At 33.8% G+C, this 27,320-nt stretch overlaps 1 protein-coding gene across 1 annotated transcript in view; it reads right to left on the bottom strand.

Annotated features, from left to right (window-relative positions):
- The window catches only part of Cntn6 (contactin 6), a 216,830-nt gene that overhangs the window by 45,037 nt on the left and 144,473 nt on the right, over window positions 1-27,320 (bottom strand). The window contains exon 10 of the mRNA XM_052172631.1: window positions 20,714-20,841. Within this exon, the coding sequence (XP_052028591.1) occupies window positions 20,714-20,841 (128 nt within the window). The remainder of the gene's footprint in view (window positions 1-20,713; window positions 20,842-27,320) is intronic.

The raw sequence follows: 27,320 nt of genomic DNA, 5'->3' as shown, positions 1-27,320 counted from the left end.
CTCCTATGAATGTAGAGCAAATCATCATTTCTCATCAGAACTTCTTGAAGTAGATGGTAAGTTATAAAGATACCCACAACTGGACAATGTACATAGAGTGAGACACTTTAGAGAACTCAATTTGTAATGAGATATTTTTATCAAACTTCTCCCTCCCCACAAGGCAATAGGGACCTACAAGGAAGAAGATGATTTAAAAAAAAAAAGAGCCAGAGGTAGTAGATGGCTTCACAGAAACAGTGTCCAGGATCTTTCAAATTCAACAAGGTTTATAAACGAATTTCCATTATACAGAAGGAAAAATGTGCATGAGGTCACAGCCATTGCCAATAAGCTATTTAAATAAATATCTGTTGGCACTGGACAATCAGTTTTTTCTAATGGAGTGACACTGGGTATATAAACCATACTCCAATGTAAGCCCCATGTCCAAGAATGAGTAGTTAGACAAAACAAAAACTATTTCATATATTTGTGATTTTTTGTTTGGTTTGATATTTTTATCTTTTTGTTTATTATTATTATTTATTGTTTCATTTTCTCATTTTGAGAGACAGAGAAAGAACAAGAAGTTGGGTGGAGCCAGACTGTGGTGGCTCCCAGCACTTGGGAAACAGGCAGAGGCAGGCGGATTTCTAAGTTCGAGCCCAGCCTGGTCTACAGAGTGAGTTCCAGGACTACCAGGGCTACACAGAGAAACCCTGTCTCGAAAAAAAAAAAAAAGAAAAATAAAAAAAAGAAAAGAAAAAGAAATTGGGTGACTAGAAAGGGGGGTAAGATCTTAAAGGATTTGGAGGGTTGAAGAATATAATCAGAATACAGCTTAGATTTTAAAAACTAATTGAAGAAAGTAAAAGAGGATATGAAGTTGTGAGTGTAGTGTGTATGAAAGGACCTGGGAGAAGTTAAGAAGGTGAATGGAGCTGAGGGGGATGAGTGTGGTAGGGTGATGTGAAGATGCTTATAATCAAAGGCCTACATCTGTCTATTCAAGATGAGTAGTTCCTCAAGGAATCCAGCTTGCGTTGCATAAATCTTGTCTACGAGGTTATCTGTGATCAGTTAATGAATATGCCCACAGCATGTAGCTGGGTGGATTTGAATACCTGGCTTTGGGTTCTGAGGCTAGGATCACCAGGAGAGACAAGGGGAGAAGGGACAGAAGGAGAAGGAAGGAAGAAGACAACATGGGGTAGGTGGATCCTGAGTGCGTGACTATGAGGGATGGCGGGTTAAGAGTAGAAGCATCCCAGGCCGAACATCACAAGTGATATCTTGACGTTATTGATCAGAGAATAGACAAGATAGCTGAGATGATTGAAATCTGCCCAATTCTAGTTTAAGGCTTATTATAAATATAAAGGTTTTATGTCTTTTATTAGGGACTAAATGATCTAAGGTAGGGTTAGAACCTCCAAATAATATTTACCACAACTGGATAAGTATAATCATTACAGATTTTATGAAAATTTTCAGACATTTATAATATATTCTTTAAGTGATATGGTTTCCTTCATAATTCATGTGGAAAAAAAGTTGTAGAAAAACCTCAAAGAACAACATTCGTTACATAGTGGGCTACCCTATTATACATTTTATTCTAAATACCCAGCCATATACTTTGAAATAAAAATAATAGTTATGACTTTAAATAATTCAGCAGCTTAAGTTTTCATAAGACATACTGCATTCCTAAGATTATATATCCCATATTTTTTGTAGTTTTATAATTGCATACTTATATTTAAAAGTATGAGTACAACATATTATATTTTGGGAATGTTTGTGATGATCATTTTCTGTTTGAACTGAAGTTGCAACATGAATAAGCAAGAAGGAAATCTCTTGTAAATACACAGTCTCTGATGTCAAAATATGCATCTATCATAGAAACTTCCTCTGTAGACACATTTTTCTAGAGGTCTACCCAGGTTCAACAGGTCCCAAAATACCACTGCATAAATTTTCAAGGTCAATTCCAAGGGCAATCCAGGTTTACATGAGTTCTAGCAAAGAGTAACAATCACAAGCATTTTTATTATGTATATTTAGTGAAATATATAGCTTTAATTCCAGAACATTGGATATTTCCCAATATGGAAATCCATCATTTCTTTTTTGCTGCTGCTGCTAAATTTATTTTTAATACAATCACTTCTGATTCTGATTTCACTTCTCCAAACTACTCCCTGATATTTCCCACCTCTCTACCCATCCAACATCATTTCTTGTCCTTTGTGTTGGCCATCTTTTTGTTGACTGGGCATAGGGACTGGCTTTATTTATTTATTTATTTATTTATTTATTTACATTGCAAATGATTTCCCCTTTTCTGGGTCCCCACTCCCCACAAGTCCCATAAGCCCTATCCCCCTATTCTTCCATCCACCCCTTCCCACTTCCATGTTCTGGAATTCCCCTATACTCTTGCACTGAGTCTTTCCAGAACCAGGGTCCACTCTTCCATTCTTTTTGGACATCATTTAATTTGTGGATTATGTCCTGGGTATTCAAAGTTTCTAGGCTAATATCCACTTATCAGTGAGTGCATACCATGATTGATCTTTTGAGACTGGGTTACCTCACTTAGTATGATGTTCTCCAGCTCCATCCATTTGTCTAAGAATTTCATGAAATTCATGGTTTTATAAGTGCTTTATGAACTTAGGGAGACTCCATTAGAGAAATCTAATTTTTCATTATTTCTAGAGGAACCCTGGAAATCCATTTAGATTAATATATTTGCTTCCTTGGGGTTGTGAAGAGGCCACTTGCTGTGCAGTGCTCCAATAATGAGCTGCAATCCCACAAATATATATGACTACCAGAAATGAGACACTCCCTACTGGATTCCATGTGTGTACACTGGCATATGCACATACACTCATAACAGACAAGTACACACATGCATAAGTAAATAAAATCAAATATTTTAACAAATACAAGCAAGACAGAAAAAGAAAAATCACAAAATATTCTCCTCTCATCAAAACTAAAGTACCATTGAAGATATATATACAGACACACACACAAGACTGAAACTTTAAGGCAGGTATCACAAAAAAATTCTATGAAGATATTTCAACCTAGTTATAATAACAGAAAATAGAGTGAGGCAATCCACAACTCAATATTTACCTATAGAACCTTAAACTGATAGCTCACATAAAAGTGTTTTCGTAGCAAAGACAAAGAAGTGGAATATAGAAAGGGAAATTGTGGGGCTTCAGGTGATGTGTGACAGTAAAAGCAACTATAAAGATGAATGAGTGCATTATTTTTCTGAGTATAGTGGAGACACTATAACTCATTGTTCATCAGACATAGTTCTATGTTTATTTTTTAGAAACAATAGCTTTATCCATATTAGATCCATTCTGTTATACTCTAATCATAGACAGCAGTCCGAAGAATAGATATGATAGCTGTTTCCACTCACAATTCTAAGTCTTCCTTTCAGTTTTCCCAACTGATATCTAATATTTTCAACAACATTTTATGTAATAGGGCAATGCTTTCCTCTAAAAGTTTTTTTTTAAATCACAAATATCTTATTTATATCTGTGGGCAGATGAGTTGGCTAATTAGATGTGTTGGTAGAGTCAAACTGTCCTGATTTAAGTTTTTAGATCATGCAATTAAGCTAATTTTTAAGCAATAAAAATGACAACCACTTCTTTAAGATTGCATACAGTGGTAAAATTAGACTAATTATTCCCTATATGCATTGCTCATTGGTTATACAATGACAAAGCTTCATGAATAAGAGATGATCATAGTATGATATATAATTAGTATACTTTCATTAGATTGTTCCAGATTTTAAATGCATAACAAATATTTGTTGTGTATGCCTTATCTGTCCATCCTTCTGCTAAACACTAGATTCATAATTTTGGGGTGTAGCGCTGTACCCTAAGTATTAACTAATAATATACATTTCCTTTGTGTCAACAGAGGGATACTGTCATGTGTGAGCATACTATTATTGTATACTGTTCTATATAAATCTATGTGCTATTATATTTCCAAAATATTAGGAGTCCTTTGTCATTACATTAAAGTCATTACATTAATATGGTCTACTATTGAGGAATTAGTTTACTGAGGACAAATTGTGTTAACATAGAAGCTCATGGCAAGGAAGACTAAAAAGTAAAGAGAGAACCATACTCTCTATGCTGCAAAGGATCTTTATAAAGAAGCTGGCTTAGAAGATGCCAGGAAGTAATTTTGGTAGAAAATCTTGGATGACCCAAACAGGAAGACACGAGTAAATATGGAAAAAAGTAGTCTCTATAGTCACAAACCGGAAAGAGGCATACATCCCATCAAGCCGTTTAAATGATCACTCCCACTGTAAGATAAAATAGGAGCTAGGTTCAGAAGATAAGAAAAATTGTATTTAAAATAATAAATTAATTTATCTTTAAATATTTTACTGTTCATAAAATTTAATAAGAGCAATGTTAATACATAAGTGCTGTAATCAATTTATGTATATGATACCCAACACATGTATGGGTATCATAATTTAATATAAAATATAATCTAAATACTTGAACTTATATCCTAATTACTATATTTTTCTTACTTGTTTCTCTGAAGACTCATCAGACAGCTGGAATCTATATTTTTAGCAGCTTCATTTTCAATTGAGGTAATTACTTGGGCTACATTACTGCTCTTTGCAACTGCTCTTTGCAAGTGCAAGATAAACACTTTTTTCATTGATAAGTGTTTTATTTTATAAAGGACCTTTCAGACCAACATAACATTTTTAGAGCTACTAACTGCAGTTTGAGACTGCAAAATTACTGTGAACTTCTGATAAATTACTTTGAAATGTAAATTATATAACATTTAGAGCTGTTAATAAACATGCAACAACTTTATTTTAAAATAATTTCAGCTTTGTCACTGAAAAATCTAATCTATATAAGTATTTACTTAATTTTTTCAGGTCAATATATATGAGAGAACTTTGATGTTAGTTCTGATATAGGGTATAACTTAAGGAAGTGGTACAAGAAGCTAATGTTGCTTTGTGATTTGTGCATTAGTTCAAGATATCTCTTATTCATTCCATTTTGTTTTTTTCAATTATGAGAAAATACCTCATTAATAATTGGTTTTCCTGGAGCTTCATATAAAAATAGTGCTTTTGTCCTTGAATCAAATAATCTTCAAATTAAATTTTTATTTCTAGCCCTGTGGATATTAGCTTTGCCGTGTCGCAGGAGTGTTCAAAACTCATGGATTTTTAAAGTCTTTGAAGAATTCATGCAACTTTGTAATATGCTTTATTGCACTGCCCAAACATATAAGTATGTTTCATTTGTAATAATTTGCTGGAAAAGTTTTTTCCTGCCTAATACCAGTCCCTATCCTGGTACTGAGATGGGAGTGTTAGCAGTATTAAAAATGCCACAGCAACAGATGGGCAAGCTGGTCTGCTCTCACTCAGTAGGCAGGCACTGGCTCCCAGCATCCTCTGACCGGCAGCCTTTGCGGCTATTCACAGCTGTTGTGTGCCTCTACCTCCATTATCACATGCAGTCACATGGATTTGGATCCTACTCTCCCTAGGAAACCAGGCTTTGCTGACATTAGTCATGAGCATGCATACCTGCACAATGGGTCACCATCTCACATGCTTGCTGCTCAGTTAGAGATGAAGTCCTGAGCTCAGGAGCATCACCATGCACACATGTCTGTGCATACTCCATCACCCCACTTGACATTACTTAGAAAACAAGTGCAGCGATGAATAGATAAAGAACTTCAAAACAGCAGTGGAATGTGGGCATGTTTCATCAAGAGACAGTGTGAGACTTAGTAAAGTTTATAAAGAGCAAGCCATATACCATGCAAATAAGTATACTTTTACATATGACTAAAATGTAGAAGATAATAGAGTTATAGGAGGAGGATGGGATAGGAAAGATAAGGAAAGAGGACATGTCAAAGGAAACAAAACTCTATCTAGGTAGGAAAATGATGCTTAAGCATTTATTAAACAACAGAATGACTAATTAATAATAATATATCACATACTCAAGTTAGCTGAGTAGAATTAGCATAATTTCATTTTAAAAAGAAATAAACATGTTATATGACTAGTATGTTAATTAGCTTAATTTAACAACATAACAATAAACACTTATCAAAATCTCACACTGTGCTCTATAAATACATGCAATTTTAATTTATGAAAATTTTTAAAAGAAGTGTGAATTTTTCTTGAAAAATGTGAGAAATGTTGGAGGTATGGAGTAAAACTGTGGTCTAGTAGAGCATGTGTTGTTGAGTATGAAAGGGGGTGTTTATTATGAAGTTATTGTCAACTTGAGTGGATTTGGAATCACTTGGGAAGCGCACCCTCGCCATGTATTTGAGAGTATTTCTAAACAATTATATGAAGACAAAACAATGCATCCTGAAAACTGGTGCTACTACACCACAGGTTAAGGTCCAAGGCTAAATCAAATGGGTAAAATGAGGAAGTGAGGCAAACACCAGTATTTTTTTCACCAATTTCTGACTAATAATACAGGCAATCAGCTACCTTATACTTCTGTTGCCATGCTATCCCACCCACGGACTGTATCCTCCCATAGTGGGCAAAAATACTACTTTCTTTGCTAAGTCAAATAAGTCCAGTATTCTGTCACAGCAAGGAGAGTAGCAACTACCATGTACAGAGGGAGAAATAACTGTATAGGCAGACATATTAGCCAAGGAAAGTAAAAACTTGATGCGTTGATATCCAAGCATAGCATCCGCTGTGAGTATCCTCCTATGTAAAGAAAGCAATGCTTGGGATTCATGACCCCCTCCACAAATTGTGTGAGAACCAACCTAATGGTATATATGTAACTTTTGAACAGCCATGAAGCCCTGGTTATTCTCTTAGAGAAATCACTCTGCAACCATACACAGCACCATAAGAAAACACATTAGAATGACAAGATTACACTTACAGAGAATAGGAGCAGTACTCGAGTTACTCAAATATGCACAGTCCTTAAGAGTAGTTGCAGAAAAAAATGAGACTTGGTTTTAATCCATTAATTTCATTATTTGCATATTCTTGAATGTGTTAATAAAGTCAAGCATCTGAGTGACTTCTTCAAATCACTTCTATCAAAGTTAATGTAATGCACATATTTTCATATATTCTAGTTCTTTCTTAAGTGTGGGTCTATTCTAATAGACAATTTATGTTACTTAAGGTTCATTAATGCTGAAAGTCTACTTGAAATTTATTAATAACTGAGAGCCCTGGAGTCTGGAATTAAATGAGGGGAAGTGGACTGTGGTAGACTATCACTTGTGAAACTTTTAAATTCATTAAACATCCTTACATTGAAGCAAAAAGGACAAAGTAATTCATTTTACATTATTTTATTCCTCTTGCATGTACCATTTATGTTCTTAGGATGTGCATGACAGTGATTCCAAAATTATGCATGCACAAGAATTTATTGTCAAATGTGCTCAAATATAAATTTCTCAATTCCCACATGAAATACTGATTCTGAAAATTTCAAGCAAGATCCTAGAATATTGACTTTTCATAGCCTTCTTCAGGGGATTTGTATAGTTATCTCAAATGCTAGGTTGGAAGAAATAATAATGAACGTTTAAAATGACATTTCTGTTTTAGGAAAAAATAACACTGCATTAAAGGTAGCATCAGAAAGTATCCATTACTTTGGTTCCAGGGAAAAAGTTTACTGTAAATAAAAATGTATTAGTCAGGCAAGTTTTCATGTACACATTGTGGCCCAACATTATGATGATTCAATCCTGGGAGCAGAACAAATTTTCAGAACTCCATAAGACAATTGAGTGTAATGAAAGCTCCAGAATTTCTCACTTACAAACACACAGTAATTTAAGAATCCCTATACTTAATAGATACAGAACATTTTCCTCTTGTATACTAAATATATTTTGTGAAGTAGTGATTTTATAGATACACATGAATATAGTTTATGTGAATAGTACACATATATAAATATTTTAATATTTATGAAATAATTATGAACGCTAATACCCTCAATATTACAGAAACAGCTGCTAATTTTTAAGAATGTAGCATTATTTTAGTTTTATGGTAAAAATCATTCCTAAATATGTTAAAGACACATCCAGAATTGCTTAACAGATGAAATACAACTTATGGAATCTGCCTGCAGATAATTGTGATAAGTGTTGAGGTTGTTGATAAGAATATACATGAAATAAATTCAGAGAATCATGAAATAAATTTAGAGAATAGATTTTTTGGGTTTTTTTTGTTGTTGTTTTTGGTTTTTGGTTTTTAGTTTTTTTAACTATAATATACATTTATTTTTTTATTATTTTTATTTTCTATATTCTTTGTTTACATTCCAAATGATTTCCCCTTTCCCGGATCCCCCCTCCCCATATGTCCCATAAACCTTCTTCTCTCCATCCCTTCTCCAATCACCTCCCTCCTTTATCTCTGTCTTTATATTCCCTTCCCATGCTAGATCAATCCTTTCCAGGATCAGGACCCTCTCCATACTTCTTCATGGGAGTCATTTGTTATGCAATTTGTGCCTTGGGTATTCAGAGCTTCTGGGCTAATTAATGTCCACTTATCAGAGATTGCATTCCATTTGTATTCTTCTGTGATTGGGTTACCTCACTTAGGATGATATTTTCCAGATCAAACCATTTGCCTAAAATTTTTGTGAATTCATTGTTTCTAATTACTGAGTAGTATTCCATTGTGTAAATATACCACATTTTCTGTATCCATTCCTCCTTTGAGGGGCATCTGGGTTCTTCAAGACAGGATTTCTCTGTGTAGCCCTGGCTGTCCTGGAACTCACTCTGAGTCCAGGCTGGCCTCAAATTCAGAAATCGGCCTGCCTCTGTGACGATAGTTTTTTTTTTTTTTTAAATGTCCACATTGGCTGATATGTACCTAAAATACTTTGTACCGTACTGTCAAGTTCTATATGTAGGTTTGCATGTTTTTCTTAAAAGAAGACAGAAAATGTTTCCTTTAATAGAAGACAGTCATGAAAGTTGTTCTACATAATAGACAGTGTTTTCACATAGCTTCTGAAGTAATAAAAAATAACTACTTTTTAAAGTTTATCCCACATGATAAAGAGAAATGATGGCATATCATTATATACATAATGATATATATATTATTGGCAAGGCAAAGTCATCGCACCAAAATAGTTTTACATACACATGTTGTCTCTTAGAGATATAAGGGTAATTTAATAGGATACTTTTGTTAATTTTACTCATGTATACACTGTCATAATTGCCAATGATGTTTCCATAATTGATCTTCAGCTATTAACTTGCTTTTAGACAGGGAAACTAATTACATAAAAACTCATCAGAAACATAAAATCTGTTTTTCTTAAAGGAAATTAATTGGTCCATTATATCAATGGTCCAGAATGGTATTAACACTTCATAATGTCTCAGAACATTTTAGAAGTTTAAAAAGGCATGTGGTATCATTGGCCATGATGAATCTAGTAATTTTATATTTTATTTCATTTTATACCAATGACATTGTTGAAATCTTCATTTGTGAATGATAATGATTCAAAGGTGACTGCTTGAAGTTATTAACTCCACCCCAAGAACCACCATGCACAACATACATTATCTGTCTGTTCTCTGTACAAACATGGGCCTCTGCCTTCATATATCTGTAACAAGACAGGACATGTTGCTAAGATACCAATATAAAGTATGATAGTGTATAAATAACATGTCAAATAGGTGATATAATTTATGATTTATTTTTCTTACAAGATAACTTGTGAAGACTGGAAACATTAAAATATTCTTTGGAAATATGATCCCCTTCCCTACTTTGTCAATATTTCTGATTTCTAATCTGCTAACTCTTTATTTCTCTTAAATTTTTCTTATCTTCATGTTTTGCTAGAATTGTTTTTCTCCTAAGGATACATGCGCTATTAATATAACAATAATCCAGCTTGTAAATAAATACACATTTCCCCCAAAGAAAAGACATAAATGACCAAGACTTATCTATGAAGATACTTAACACTCTTTATCATCCATGAAATGCAAATCAAAGACTCACACCTTTTGAAAGAGCTATTAACAAAAAGAAAAGAGACAAGTGTTGTTAAGGCTGTGAAGCAAAAATAACACATGCACTCTTCGTGATATTGTTAATTGGGTACAGTCATTAGAAAAATTTAAAACAATATGGAGGTTGCATTGAAAAACTCTACATGAGAATTTTCATGTTATCCAGCATTACTTGGTCTTATTAAAATCCCATGTTCATTGCAGCATAGTTCTCATAGTTAATGTATAAAAACATAGTGTAGATCTATTATTCATTGAAATGATAAAGAAAATAAAGGCTATCACAACAGGGTGTCATTGGAATATTGGAATATTATTCTTCAGCCAATTGATCCTAGAGAAATTTTTATTACTGACAGCACAGATCTTCCAGGATGACATGTTAAATATGCCATAATAGGCTGTAAGAAGCATTTTTCAGAAAGAGGAAAAGTATTGTATGAGCTAATTTATACATGGGATCCAAGAATGCCACATACATAAAGACCTTCTGTGCAATGGTGGGTACCAGGGAAAAGATCCTGGGGGAAATGCAGGTGCGCTGGACAACAGGCACAACAGGAGTTAGTTATGATGAGCACCCTCAGAGCACAAGTGTCCTGCAGGTTGACAGGGTTATCCACACTGCACTGTGCACAGGAGCACACAAATTGACATGGAAGGAGAAACTAAGATAAATGTGGACCTCAGTTATTGTCATGTCCACAGAACACTAAGCAAACAAACAAGGGCATGAAAACACTGAAAACTCAAAGCTATTGCTCCTTGACAATGCTTAGAGCACAACAAAAACAGAAATTAGTATGATATGGTCTTTGTTTTTCTGATTCAAGGTAATTGGAAGTGGAAAAGGTAACCTTTACTTAATATGCTCTTACTGCTTATGCATATAAACTATACAACTGGAACGTTAGCATATTTTGAGGCATGCTAAAATTATCTACCAAGATATGTTCATGCACACTAAAATTTACATGTAGTGCTTTGATTATATTCTACCACAGGTTGGATATTACTTAATTTCAAAACACAAAGTAATCATGGTCATCATGGTTCATATATGCAAGTTGATGAAGTTACCATTAGAAATTTATCTTCTATCTTCATATTTAAATATCACAGAGTAAATTATAAATAATTACAGAATGAAAAAAATAAAGAAAAATAAAATTAGGTAAGAAATATCATTGGGGTATATATATATAAAACATATGTATCATGAAAGTATAGGAATTATGCAAAATTATAAAACATGTTTTCCTGGAAAATAAGAATGTCCAATTAAATATAGATAAACATGTGAACCAATAATCAAAACAAAAACTGTCACTTACTCTATCAGATTGCACTGCAGATTTTAGACTACAAATTAGTTATGCCAGCTACTGAATTTCAAAACTATTATTGTTTAATTGGATATTAGAATATTTGTATAACCAAATTTATATTTTTTATAAAAAAATTTCACTTGGACTATTTTTCATCTGACATTTTACAGTTCTATAAAAGCTAGGAAATACTATATTGTTTTGATTGTTTCTACACGTGTACTTGAAAATTTGTAAGCATCAAGTATTTGAGGACCAAGAATCCACTCCAAAATTAATCGTGGCATTGAAGGGAAAATGAAATAATTATCCTGGTTAATGTTAAAATTTAACACATATTTCATCAACAATTAGAAGTTATAATAAAGCTGATGAATAATTTATGGATCAATATTTTATAATTCAAAAATATTTGCATTAAAATATATCAAATCCCTCTCTGAAGGAAAAAGACTATGGGATGAAAGTTGTGAGCAAGATTGTCATGCTCACAAAAATTTTACTGATATTCTCCCAATTTGTACAATATGACAAATGTGTTCCAATGTATTGCTAATTCTCTGAGATTGTACATTTGGTTTATTTAGACAAGTGGGGCTTTATGACAAAGCTGGGATATTTTTATAAGGTTGTGCTAATCACCTCAAAGCCTCTACACTGCTATTTAAATATGCAAAGCCTCCAATTATCTACCTCTCTTTCCTATGTATTCCTCTCAGGAAGGCTGACCAGTGTAAGGGAGTGCTCTCCTTCTGCATGAGACAAAGCACAGGGCATTCTGTATGCGGGAATAATAAAGACTTCTATCACAAAGAATAAACAAGTAAATGAGTGGCAATAAACTTAATTTGCACATTAGATATGCTTTTCCAAGTTCCGACATTTCAGTTGAAAATAATGCTGAAGCAATGAGGCCTATAATTGAACATCCAAAACTTCTCCAGTGGGGAAACAAAAACAAATGCTGCCTGCAAACAAGATCATTTTTATAGCCTGCTGTTACTCTGGTTTTTAATAATTTTCTAAATGCCAAATCAAATAATTCACTTCTTCATGCGATATTCATATAACCCCTTTGTATGTGTATAGAATGTGGTATTTTTTAATCCAAGTCCTCAAAAATGAAAACACTTAAATCTATTTTTTTCCTTGTGAATCCCCCTTTGTGCCTATGGAACATGTCCTCAGATCACACTGGGCATCTTGCAAGGATCTTGCAAGGCAGCTGCTAATTGCATTCATAGTGTCTGAATGGAAAATTGCCTCATCCTGCTGCATTAGTGAAACAGAAATTTCCAGGCACACAGTGCAGATAACTTCAGAATCCTCTTAACACAGATAAGCTGTATCGGCTAAAACTAAGCTGGAAAATATCTCACTCTTGTAACTATTATCTTTTTACATGTTATCAAACAGCAACATTTCCTGCATGACTGAAGCTGATAAGTAAATTTAAAGGGATATGATGGTTTTATCAGCTTTATTAAAACTTCTAATTTGCTACCCACCACTCGGTTACCCTTATGGTCACTAGCATGGGCTAATTTAGGTTTGAAAAATAAGATTATCTTTGACCTTGCAATGACCATCAGATGGACATTTTGTATCAGAGTACACACTTCCTTACAAATATTAAGCCATCACAACAACCAAATGACTATTTAATAGGCAAAAAAAAGGTACTTCAACATATACTGTTTTCCCAGAATAAGGCTTCAGATTTATAAATTATAAAATGATAGTTTTTTTAAAATTTTTAATCAGTGTTAACATCCTCATCCATGAATATAAGGAAATGAGAGAAAACATTCTAGTTAAGATAGGATTATATTCTTTAGGTCAATAACATTTTTAAAAAGTTCTTGTAAATGCATTGCACATTTGTTTTGTGTGTATGTGTTATTTTATTTATGTATGAATGGGTGTAATTAGTATCTGTAAGTTCATTTTGTAAACAGTATTTATCAATAGTAAAGAAAGAACAGACCTAAAATCCCTTAACGCAACAAGTGTATGCTTTTTTAAGACTAAATAAAATTCTAGGTAATTGTATTTCTATGATTATGCACAAAAAAATATGAAAAACTTGACAGCCACACATATTGAGACGCCACATTAACATGGATATGTTTTCTCCAGGTCAGTCACCCTCCAGTGTTGTCATAAATACTAGGACAGTGGATTTCCTTCACCAAACCTTTAAATTTCTATAGATTCCTATTTAACTTTTAGGCACTTTACAAATCAGTAAATATAAACCCAAGTATCTTAAAATCTTCATGTTTTAAACATAATAATTTTTGCAAATTATTTTAAGAGACTTGGATTCTGAAATACTCAAAATTGTCTCAGTGTAGAGAAAATAAGCTAGGGCAGAAAGTATCCCTATGGACTGAGTCGCAAAAGATTAAACTCCTGCTCAGTTTCTCTACCCTAGGCACAGGTAGTTTCTGTTAGTCTTTTAAGACTTTGAGTTCATCTCAGATTAAAACATAAATTGCTTTTGCCCCATGTATTTTACTGTACTTAAAGTATAAGCTGTGTCCAAATTATCAACATAATGAGTCAGTAAATTAGATAATCTGTACCAAGACAAACGTGGAGGAGGAAGCTGGGATTCACTAAGGTCCAAGTAAATCACTTGGATCAAAGGCCGTCAGCAATAGAACCAGTACTCTTGTTGGGAGATAATATCTTCCAGACTTCATAGGGACACTGCACTCATGAAACCTCCACTATGTGTTTGCCTAACAAGATAAACAAGACCTGCATGTTGACCACAGGAGTCAATACAACAACATGCAGGGTCACATCTCTGGTGAAGAGCTATGTGTAATCAACGGCTAATGAAAAGGGAGAATCAGTCAGTATTCTTCAGAGTATGCACCCCAATATTTTATTCAGGTGCAGCCTTAAACACATGAACATACTATGTACATTAGACTTTTTTTTGGTTATATATATAACAATGATAATTATAGAAGAACTCATGAATTCTAGTGAGATGGGAAGACACAGGAAGACTTGGAGGGGTGCCAATAATGTAAATAGAGCATACTTATTTTTGAAATCCTCAAAAACTTAAAAAAATAAACAAATAGAAATAGTAGACAAGAAGGCAAGTCTGTTGTTTTCCGTAAACAAACAAAAACTCAAAATACTTTTGTTTGATCATGTCTTCTTTTGGAAATAAAGTATTTATGGATCATGGTGGGGTGTTAGAAGTGTCCTCAAATATTGGTGAACTTTTTCCCATTACAAGAACTAGAATCAACCAAGCAGATCACAGAAGCAAAATGAGTTGACTCAAATATATCACTGTGATCACCCAAACAAAGTACATTCCAGACATTTCTAGGTGGAAATTTCCTTTCATTTTTATTTCATTAATTATCACTGTGCTGTGACTATCATAATACTAAAGATTTCAAAGGCCTTTCATTCAGTTCAGTCTAGGCAATAGCTTTTTCTTTCCTTAGAAATCATAATGAAGGGATGGAAGGTGTTTACTAGGAAAATCATCAGGCCAGATATGGTATTTTAGAGTGTAAACAAGTTGAATTCCTCAATATTCCACATAAACTGATTCTCATAGAACACATTACTACTTGCTCATGTCTCTTTCCTACTTCCTATTTGCATACTAATAGGTTTCGCTAAAGCACTAACATTCGACTACAATGCAATTACATCTTCCACTATACTGTATCACCTACTGTCATTCAATGAAAATATAATTTCTACATTGTCTTAATTGGAAATTATTCAATGAAATTCAAAAATTTTTTTCCACAACATGTATTTTTTCCTCTAATATAAAACACTTCTTAAATATAAAGCACTTTTCTGTATATAAACATCAAAAATTTTGCTGCAGAAATATCATGTTATCCAATGAAACCATGACATATGTCTTAATACATCAAGTCCATCTCTGCCTTAGAAACCAATGACAATGCAATCTAAAGGTAAATTTTTTTTGTTTTTGTAAACATTCCACACTGGTAGGATTTTTGACACATCAAGTCTTATCAGTTACATTTTCCCAGAATGTCTCAGACAATTGTTGACATTATGTCACACACTTGAGACATGTTGGCAGAAATACCCTTTCAGGGATAAAGATAAATTTTTATTTCCTGTGAGTTATTTTAAATGATAGTTGAAGTTAGTTATTAACTGCTTTTTCTTGAATATATTTATATTTTAAACATAAAATAGGGGAAACAAAATGGTAGAATTGAATCAGTTGAGGTTAATTATCTGTATACAGAGCTTTAGTGGAACAGTCATTTTTTGACATTTGGGAGGCAGAAATAATAGTAGTGACATAGCTTTTCATAAACATATTATTTTTTGAGCTGACATTAAATATAACAAAGTACCAAAACTAGAGAATAGACAATACTGATATTAATTATGTCCGTTGGTGATAAAAACAGGTACATTTGGGTTGATACTACTTTAAAAGATTTAAAAGTGCAACTTAACAGTTTTATCTTCCCACATTATATAAGCTAATGTATTTAGTAAGAGAGGAATATTGGATGGCTCTTTTAGACAATGTAATTTTATTCGTTTCCCTCTTTGGTTCACAAAACTCTGTCTCTCCTTGGTTATATACCAAGAGTCATTTAAACAAAACAAACAGGTTATAAATTTGTTTGAATCACATGTATATTGTTGTGGCTTGAATTAGAATGGCCTCTGTAGGCTTATATATTTTTTGTTAGATATTTTCTTCATTTATATTTCAAATGTTATTCCCTTTCCTTATTTCCCTGCTGAAAACCCCCTATGCCATCCCCCCCTCCCTGTTCACCAACCTACCCACTCCCACTTCCCTGTACTGCCATTCCACTATACTAGGTTATTGAGCCTTCACGGGACCAAGAGCCTCTCTTCTCTTTGATGTCCAACAAGGACATCCTCTGCTACATATGCAACTGGAGCCATGGGGCCAGCTGTGTGTACTCTGGTTGATGGTTTAGGCCTTTGGAGTTCTCGGGGTACTAATTGGTTCATATTGTTATTCCTCCTGTGAGGTTACAAACCCCTTCAGCTCCTTGGGTCCTTCTCTAGCTCCTCCAACTCTAGCTCCTACAACAGGGACCCTGGGCTCAGTCCATTGGTTGGCTGTGAGCATTCACCTCTGTATTTTCCAGGAACTGGCAGAGCCTCTCAGGAGACAGCTATATCAGGCTCCTGTCAGCAAGAACTTGTTGACATCCCCAATAGTGTCTGGGTTTGGTACCTGTATATGGGATGGATCACCAGGTGGGGCAGTCTTTGGATGTCCTTTTCATCAGTCTCTGCTCCATAATTTGTCTCTGTATCTCCTTCCATGGTTATTTTGATCCACCTTTGAAGAAGGACTGAAGTATCCAAACTTTGGTCTTCATTCTTCTTGAGTTTCATGTGGTTTGTGAGTTAAAACTTGAGTATTCCAAGCTTCTGGACTTCACTTATCAGCGAGTACATACCATGTGTATTCTTTTGTGACTGGGTTATCTCACTCAGGGTGGTAGTTTCTCATTCCATCCATTTGCCTAAGAATTTCATAAATTCATTGTTTTTAATAGCTGAGTAGTACTTCATTGTGTAAATGTACCGCATTTTCTGATCCATTCCTCTTTTGAATGACATCTGGGTTATTTCCAGCTTCTGGTTATTATACATATGGTGTATATGAATATAGTGGAGCATGTGTCCTAATTAAAGGGGTTATATGGTTCTCTGGAGTCTAACTTCTTGGTTTCTTTGTATATATTGGATATTAGCCCTCTATTGGATGTAGGATTGTTAAAGACCTTTTCCCAATCTGTTAGTTGCTGTTTTGTTCTATTTACAGTGCCCTTTGCCTTACAAGATTTTCAATTTTATGAGGTCCCAGTTGTCGATTGTTGATCTTAGAGCATAAGCTATTGGTGTTCTGTTCGGGAAAATTTCCCCTATACACATGTCATGTGCTCAAGGCTCTTCCCCACTTTTTTTTCCATTTTAATTAGATATTTGCTTTATTTACATTTCAAATGTAATCCCTGTTCCTTGTTACCCCTCTGAAAACCCCATATCTCCTCCCCCCCTCCCCCTGCTTACCAACCCCCTTCCATACTTTCCTGAATTGGCATACCCCTACACTGGGGCATCAAACATTCACAGAACCAATGGCCTCTCCTCTCATTGATGTTTGAAGAAACCATCCTCTGCTACATATATAGCTGGAGCTATAGGTCCTTCTGTATGCACTCTTTGGAGGTGGCTTAGTCCTTGGGAGCTCTGGGGGTACTGGTTGGTACATATTATTATTCCTCCTATAGACTGCAAACCTCTTCAGCTCCTTGGGTCCTTTCCATTGGGGACCCTATGCTCAGTCCATTGGTTGGCTGTGAGCCATAGGTATTTTGATTCCCCTTCTAAGAAGAACCAAAGTATCCACACTTCGGTCTTCCTTCCTCCTGAACTTCATGAGGTCTGTGAATTGTATCTTGGGTATTCTAAGCTTTTAGATTAATTATCCACTTATCAGTGAGTGCATACCATGTGTGTTCTTTTGTGATTGGGTTACCTCACTCAGGATGATAATTTATAGCTCCATTTGCCTAAGAATTTCATGAATTCATTGTTTTTAATAGCTGAGTAGTACTCCATTGTGTAAATGTACTACATTTTCTGTATCCATTCCTCTGTTGAGGGACATTTGGGTTCTTCCCATCTTCTGGCTATTATAAGTAAGGCTGCCAGGAAAAGAGTGGAGCATGTGTCCATATTACATGCTGGAACATCTTCTGGGTATATGCCTAGGAGTGGTATAGCTGGGTCCTTAGGTAGTACTATGTCTAATTTTCTGAAGAATTGCCAAACTGATTTCCAGAGTGATTTATACCAGCTTGCACATCCTTTCCAGCATCTGTTGTCCAGAGTTTTTAATCTTAGCCCTTCTGACTGGTGTGATGTAGAATCTCGGGGTTGCTTTCATTTACATTTCCCTGATGATTCAGAATGCTAAACATTTCTTTAGGTGTTTCCCAGTCATTTGGCATTCCTCAGTTGAGAAGTCTTTGTTTAGTTCTGTATCCCATTTTTAATAGGGTTATTTGATTCTCTGGAGTCAAACTTCTTGAGTTCTTTTTATATATTGGATAATAGCCCTTTATCAGATGTAGGATTGGTAAAGATATTTTCCCAATTTGTTGGTTGCTGTTTTGTCCTTCTGACAGTGTCCTTTGCCTTACAGAAGTTTTACAATTTTATGGGGTCCCATTTATCAATTGTTGGTCTTAGAGCATAAGCTATTGGTGTTCTATTCAGGAACTTTTCACCTGTGATCATGTCCTCAAGGGTCTTCCCCAGTTTCTTTTCCATTAGTTTCTGTGTGTCTGGTTTGATGTGGAGGTCCTTGATCTTTGGACTTGAGCTTTGTACAAGGAGATAAGAATGGATTGATTTGCATGCTAAACACCAGTTGGCCCAGCCCCTTTTGTTAAAAATTCTTTTTTTCACTGGATGGTTTTAGCTCCTTTGTCAAAGATTAAGTGAATATAGGTGTGTGGGTTCATTTCTGGGTCTTCAATTTTATTCCATTTATCTACTTGCATGTCACTCTACCAATACCATGCAGTTTTTATCATGATAACTTTGTAGTACAGCTTAAGGTCAGGGAAGGTGATTCTGCCAGAAGCTTTTATTGTTGAGAATAATTTTTGCTCCTCTGGGTTTTTTGTTATTGCAGATGAATTTGGAAATTTCTCATTCTAGCTCTATGAAGAATTGAGTTGCAAATTTGATGGGGATTGCATTGAATGTGTATATTGTTTTCTGCAAGATGTCTTCTTACTATATTAATCCTACCAATCCTTCAGCATGAGAGGTCTTTCCATATTCTGAGATTGTCTTCAATTTCTTTCTTCAGAGACTTGAAGTTCTTGTCATATAGATTTTTTACTTGCTTAGTTAGAGTTACACCTAGGTATTTTATATTATTTGTGACTATTTTGAAGGGAGTTGTTTCCCTAATTTCTTTCTCAGCCTGTTTATCCTTTGAGTAGAGGAAGGCCACTGGTTTGTTTGAAGTAATTACATATCTAGCTACTTTGCTGAAGTTGTTTTTCAGGTTTAAGATTTCTCTGGTTGAATTTTTGGGGTCATTTAATCGTACTATCATATCTTCTGTAAATAGTGATAGTTTGACTTTTTCCTTTCCAATTTGTATCCTCTTGACTTCATTTTGTTGTCTAATTTCTCTGGCTAGGAAATAGAGTACTATATTGAACAGGTAGGGAGAGAGTAGACAGCCTTGTCTAGTCCCTGATTTAGTGGAATTGCTTCAAGTTTCTTTCCATTTTGTTTCATGTTGTCTACAGGTTTTCCGTTTATTGATTTTACTGTGTTTAGGTATGGGCCTTAAATTCCTGTTCTTTCTAAGTCTTTTATCATGGAGGGGTGTTGAATTTTGACAAAATGCTTTCTCAGTACCTACTGAAATGATCATGTGTTTTTTATTTTCTTTGAGTTTGTTCATATAGTTGATTAAGTTGATAGATTTCAGTATATTGAACCATTCCTGCATCCCTAGGATGGAGCTTACTTGATCATAATGGGTGATAGTTTTGGTCCTTAGATGGTAAAACTCTATAAGAAGGAGTAGAAGGTATGGCCATGTTGTAGGAGTTTTGTCATTGGATTTTGGAGTTGCAAAATACTTGATTCTCAATGTGCTCTCTGGGGTGTGACATTTCAGCTGTTGATCTCCAATATGCCTACCTGTCTGTTATCAGACTCCATGCTATGATGGGGATGAAATACTTTCTCCCTAAAAAAATAAAATACTCCTTTCTTTCAAGTTACTGTAGACCTGGTGTTTTATCACACCAATAGAATAGTAACTAATACTAAGGGGAAATGTTCATATAAAACAAAGGTCCCTGAGAGGCATATAACTAAGAAATGAGCTACCTGGGAACTTTACCAAAATGCCCATGGCTACAAACACTAAGGCATGTGGGGAATTTTTAATATTGCATAGCAGGTTTGAACTCTGTAAAGTCACACATTGACCTTGTCTCACTGCCAAAGTATTCACATTAACCATAGCACTGCATTCCTAAACAGGACACCCATTAATGGATTATGGTAACAGAACTCTTAAATAAAGGTTGAATTAAATATTCCACACATACAATATGTTACCTGAAGACAAGTTATGCATTGGTGAGTGTAATATCCAAAAATACCTCCTGTGAACAACAGATTACCTTTCACAATGAGACTGCCACTGCTTTTCCCATGGCCAAATTGATTTGTGGCTACACAGGTGTAAGACCCAGCATCTGATCTGGTAACATTGCATATCTTAAGGCTTCCATCGTCCAGGAATAAAACTCTAGAAAGAAAAAAATATGATGAAAGGCTATTTGATATAAAAAAAAATCAGAAATATTTACAAATAATGCTTAAAAGACTATGATAATATTCATTTTTATTATCATACTCTTAATTAGAAACCATCTTAAATCTAAACATTGGCACAAAAGGCATAAGATTTTGTGTTGACACATATTATTCTATTACTTGATTGATTACTGTTTATTTCATTATATCTTAAAATTTGTATTACTGAGTCTTTGATGCTCGAACACTAGATTGATGGATGGTAGGGATTTTAGTATTTGTTCTGCATTTGGGATAGTCAAATCTCTTTTGAAAATTGATCTTGAATTTGGGAAAATGGAGGCTAAACTTAACATTTTAATTAGTGTATTCAAAAGCCATGCCTTATATAGCCCTTTCAATGACTGAACCAGATATGAACAATGAAAATATTTACCTCTACTACATTGTTGGAAAGATCATCTATATGTTTCTGTGTGCAAGAGCTTTACTTACTATCTTTCAAATCATTACAAAAAGTAGAAGGATGTATAAGCATGAATTATTCACATAACACTTGAAATTAAATATTCTTACACCATACTGTATACAAAAGAACAGCTAGTAAACTCCAGTCTTTCACAGAATGATCCTTATTAAGTTTTCTCTTACATTAAGAAATTGTCTAAGCAAACATCATAATTTTAAAGTAAATAGAGAAAACCCAAGCCTGTTCTTCCTCATCACATTTTTTTAATTAAAGAAACAAAATAGGAACAAATAAAACATTTTTCCAAATGTGTTTCCATTGCTCTGGCATGCAATTTTCCTTAGCAATATTTCAAAAACACTGTTTAAAAAGTATTAATTGATATTCAGAATTTTACTAAAGAAAGTGGCAACAAACTAATATGAATGACTACAGTTAATGACAAAGAATGTTGAGCAGTCCTATTTATATACATGTCATAACTATTAAAAATTAACAAAATGTTATTTGTAGAAGTACAAACAGACCATTGTTGCTTATATGTGTATAACACAAAATGGAGTTAGTATAATTAATTACCCAATGTGAACCAACATGAATATCAGCCAACTAGAATTTACATGAAATAAGTATCCAATGCTGGGCTAACTAGTGAGAAAGAATTCCAAATTTCTGTAATTTCTGTCAGTGAGCACAAAAGAATTTAGAATATTCTAGGCCATGCAATTTATGACAGTGCAGTATTCTTCCAGAGCAGATGTGCATTATATTTCTGATTTATGAAGAATCTTGTTCAATAATCCTGATTAACTTTAAGAATTATAATACCACATCATTGATATAATTACAAAGTTATTCTTTTATACAATATGCAGGCCTTTACTTGATCTAATGAGAAGTCCCAAAAATAAGCAATGATTTGCATTCTCTAATTCTAGGAAAGAATATTAATTTTTTCCTAAGCTTAAAATAATTTAATACTGGACAATGAAGTATTTTATTTGATTAGAAGAATTATGCTGCTGCTACCTTACATGAGTAAACACTCCTGAAATACAACAAGAATAAAAAATAAAATGCCTCTAAATATAGGGAAGCTACAGTGAATAACTGATATTTATAGATTAGGCAAAAGGCACACTATGAACTCATGAAATATTTACTTCATGATTTTGGCAACATTTACAGAGAAACACAAAGATTAAGATTTTACTATCCTTGTTTTGGTATATTAATAAAGATGTATTATCAGGAGGGTTGTGTGTGACATATGAGTGAAAGGTTTTACAGTTGTCTACCTATACTGCACTTAAGCTTCCTTAGAATGGAAAGAACAAGGTGCAGACAATTAGGTAAAATATGTAAAAGTGACCAGTGTATTACATATAGCCAAAATCCTTGCCACATTTTTTTCTTTAGAACAAGGAACACTTACTTTTGCTAAAGTATTCATTCAGTTTTAGATTCTAAAACATAGCTTATAAAAGATACAATTACTAACAGCAGCATTAACTGGATTCATATTTACATGCATGCATACTTTTATTGATATAGAATGAGCTTTCATAGAAGATTTTTCTTAATCTGATGTCCAGATACTCCAGAGGTCCCCTGAAATGTGACAGAGGATACTATATGTACATATACACGCAATTTTCTAATTTATTATCTTTTCTAAACCTGCCCCACCCACTATTCAGATGCAGTTTCTTAGGAGAGAACCACCTTGGTGTTGGAGTCAAGATCTCTCACTGAAACTGCAATTTGTTGTGTCAACTCTGCTGGCTTTTCTGTGTGCACCAAAATACTAGTCTCTCCTCCTCAGTCTTGATGGGATTACCAGAACTCATGCTATTACCTGTTTTTTCATGTGGTCTGAGTATAGAACTCAAAGTCCTTAGACTTGTACAGAAAGCACTTTACTGACTGATCTTTCTGCAGTACCAGAGTTCCTCAAATTTTAACATCAGCCTTAATATGGCATCCCTCTGTTAGGAAAGAATTTTGAACATCGATTTTCTATCACTGCAATTAATTATGATGGCCATACTGAGCTAAAGATCATTTTTCTTTTGTGTCATAATTGTTATTATCAATGTGTTAAAAAGTATGAACTTTGGGGGTCAAATGGACTATGACTTAATACAAGTTCCTATACTTAATATTTAGATGGCCAGAACTGGTTAATACCCCAAGTATCCAGATCCTTTTTGCGTATTAGGACATTAATATTAATATTATCCATGTCTCAATCATGCAGATTGAATGACATTAATATTTTAAACAATTTAACTCTGTCTCTAACTTCAGATAGATTTCAGTGGGTTTTTAGGATAATTCAGTCACTCCCATCTTTAAGTATGCAAACACTTCCTTAACTCTTTGAAGAACAGAGCAGCAAAAAGAACAAATTCAATTCCCAGTTCAATTTTAACATAGGTATCAATGTGGTACATCTGAAGATTTTAAGTAAGTATTTTTGATTGACGCATAATGTTTAAACAGATTTGTTACGGAAAATGTGGAAATTAGATTCACAGATGCACTGAGTACTAACATATTCATAGCAATTAACAGAACTACCACCATAAAAATTTGTCATTCTTTTACGATAGATTCAAGTTTATTTCTTATAATTATTTTGAGATGCATAATACATTATTGTTGATATTTTCACCTTCATCATTATGCTAGAAAACAGGAGAGATTACCTGTCAAACAGCAATGCTATGCTCACTGAGTGACTTCTGATATTTTCCCTCCCTACTCTTTTCTCCAGGTTTAGGTCATTACTCTTCAACTCTCAGTCTCTATGATTGCAAATTTTCATAATACACTTAATAGTGAAATAATGCAGTGTTTGTCATTCTGTATCTTATACTTGAAAATGGGTGCTTATGTGCATGTGTGTGTGTGTGTGCGTGCGTGTGAATACTTTTTAAACATTAGGACAGAAAATCCTATGTCAAGTGGTGACATGAGTGGACCTGGAGGAAAGGATACTGGGGGTTGAAAGGAGAATAAATTCAAGACAATGATTCAAGCAGTAATTATTCCTTACTCTCCTCTCTAACGTCATGATATTGTGTTTGGCCATTTAAAATGGAGTTGTAATAAAAATTAGATTCTTTACATGCTAGCTATTCCTTCCATTCTTATTCAGTTCAGTACTCACCTTACTATTTAGGCTTTTGCTTTGTACAATGATTAAAACTACTGTATAGAGACATCTTTTCATTGTGGCTGGTGATCGTTCACTTAAATCTCTTGTCTATTTGGATCCAGCAGTGTGCTTTCTCTCTAAACTCATCTATAATTTCCTGTTCCTCAACTGTCTTTTGTTTTTGTGTCAATAAGTTTGGACACTCGATTTGTGTCTCTGCGAATGAGGAAAACACTCTTCCCCTTACATCTTTATTCCTAAGTATCTATTTAATTGGGATACTCAACTCTTCACTTAATTAAGTAGAAACATTTAATAGCATTTATTAAGTCTAAGTGCTCTTTTATTTTAATAAATTGTATATTATGACGTTTATATTAGAGATGTTGTATAACCTGGTGGCTTTAATGACTTTCACATGTATAGATGTAACAACGTCATCTGACTGACAGAAAGGGGAACACTTAGTATGTTTGTATTAAATTACTCATTTCATTTTATAATTGGTTCCTAAGAACGGAATTAAGTTCAGCAAAACATACTTGACAAGCAAATGATACTGGGTAGGTTTCACTGTGGTTTGTAGAAACTATGGAACATAGAGACATTATGAGACTAATGCTAAAGTCAGATATTATCAAGTGATAGCATACAATATTTCTACCTGCTGCCATAGAGAAATCATATATGAAAATAAGGCAAACAAAGCTGTAATGTCCATCAGCCTGGTTCTCAACCCTTAGTCTTCTTCCCCATTGGTTATTGCAAATAATATAGCTGGGAGGTACAATAGTAATCAAATACAGAATTGGTAATTTTATCTAAAGCATTCGCATCAAATTCTCAGGGATGTGCAATCTTTTTTGTTTTATTTTTTCTCTGGTTTCCTTAAACCGAATATGGTATCTATACACATGATAAATTGTATAAATATTGAATAAGATTCACATCTGTTTTATAAGCATAATTTATTAACATGTAAGTAATATCCAACACACTAACAGAAAATACAGATCTTTACATACAAACTTTAACCTAAGGTGAAAATGAGACTTTTTTTGTGATAGCCTATACAAATGTAAGGACACAGAAGATTAGCAATAGCTAAATTTGTTAAAATAGAAGAAATTAGGACATTGAGCAATTATATTTTTTTATAGCTGAAACTAGAGCAATATTGCTATTTTTATAGTGAGATTATTAACTAGAGTATTGCTTCTGGTCCTGTCTGAAGATAACACTGTAGACCATGAAATTTTAATTGACTGTCTAATTTTACTGATATCTTGAAAATGTAAACTAGATTGGAATGAAATGAGTAAGATGGGAGGCAGAAAGCTCTGTATAAATTTTTACTCTTTACAATTCAGGCTCAGAGTAAAATACCCCCCTGGAATCCATTTTATATCAAATATTGATATTGCATTTCAATGCTTTTCACCTGATCTTTACAGTTAAGGTATGGTGTAATATCCATGCTAAACACATTGCCAATTAATAACCTTCCTTTCAAGAATTCTTCACTTAGTAAGCTACAAAAATGCCTGCCTGACTGATTGACTGAAAAGCAAATAATAAGGCACACATGTGTAAATAGAAATAAAGGCTTTCTTTCCCTAGTCTTCATGTCAATAACTTTAAATATCACAAACAACCGAGGAACAGAGTGATTATTAAGCACCTCTGGCCAGGCTTAAATTTCATAATTAATGAATTATTAATTATAATACAGTCTATATTTTCATGGGATCATCCATACACTAAAAATTCAATAAAACTCAAAGAGAGATCTAGTTAAATTTCAGTGCTGTCTCAGAGATGCAGCTGAAATGGGCCATGGTTAACTGAATGATGCAGGACATCTCGTGCATGGCAGAGTATACTTGCTATCTTAACTAGTATTTAAACAACAAGAGAATACATAAATGTTCATGAATATTTGGAGAGAATACAACTCCGAATATTCATGAACATTTATGCATGAATATTTGAGTGAATATTTTGTTTATCTCTCTTCCATTCTCTTAAAATTTGGAAAAAAAATCTGCATATATATATATACATAAGTAGATAGCCAAACATGCACATATAAACACACACACACTCATTCACACAGACATAGACACACATATACACACACACCCTCCTATAATGTAAAGAGTCTTCTTGAGAGACCCATAGGGGAAGTTTGTATTCATAATTTATAAAAGTATTTTAGCTTTTATTTTTAAAGGGCCAGATGATAACCTAATTGATTTCAGAATATCCAGATGAAATCTCCTCCCCTCATATGCCACAGTTTTGTTCTCCAATCTGCTTGTCTAAATCTATTTATTCTTTAATCCCCAATGTTTCAGAAGCATTTCAGTGGTCTCTCATATTCTCTAAACTCCTCTAATTGTCATAGGTCCATATAATATATCAAGGAGCAAAAGCAAGGTAAAACAGAAGAGTTCTTTTTTCTTTCCATTGTATACAGAATCCAACAGTTTTCCATCAACAGACTATCCAGAGACAACTGTTCAGTATGATATTAAATAAGTTTATTAATGCTTTTTAATGTCCAATGTTGCTGTTTTTAATTATATATTAATATATTTATATTAATATATTAATTTTAATATCCAATGTTGCTGTTTTTTAAAAAATTATATATATATATATATATACATATATATATATAGAGAGAGAGAGACAGAGAGAGAGAGAGAGAGAGAGAGAGATTAAAGACATAGTCAAGCCTCCACATTAGCGGGATAATTTTTGCCTAGGGATTCAACACCAGATCAAAGATATTTTTAAAAGCATTATCTATATGGAATATTTAATGAAAATCACC

The sequence above is a fragment of the Apodemus sylvaticus genome, chromosome 2, assembly GCF_947179515.1.
Source record: "Apodemus sylvaticus chromosome 2, mApoSyl1.1, whole genome shotgun sequence".
Lineage (NCBI taxonomy): Eukaryota > Metazoa > Chordata > Mammalia > Rodentia > Muridae > Apodemus > Apodemus sylvaticus.
Note: the sequence above shows the minus strand (reverse complement) of the source record. Positions and strands in the feature narration are given on the sequence as shown.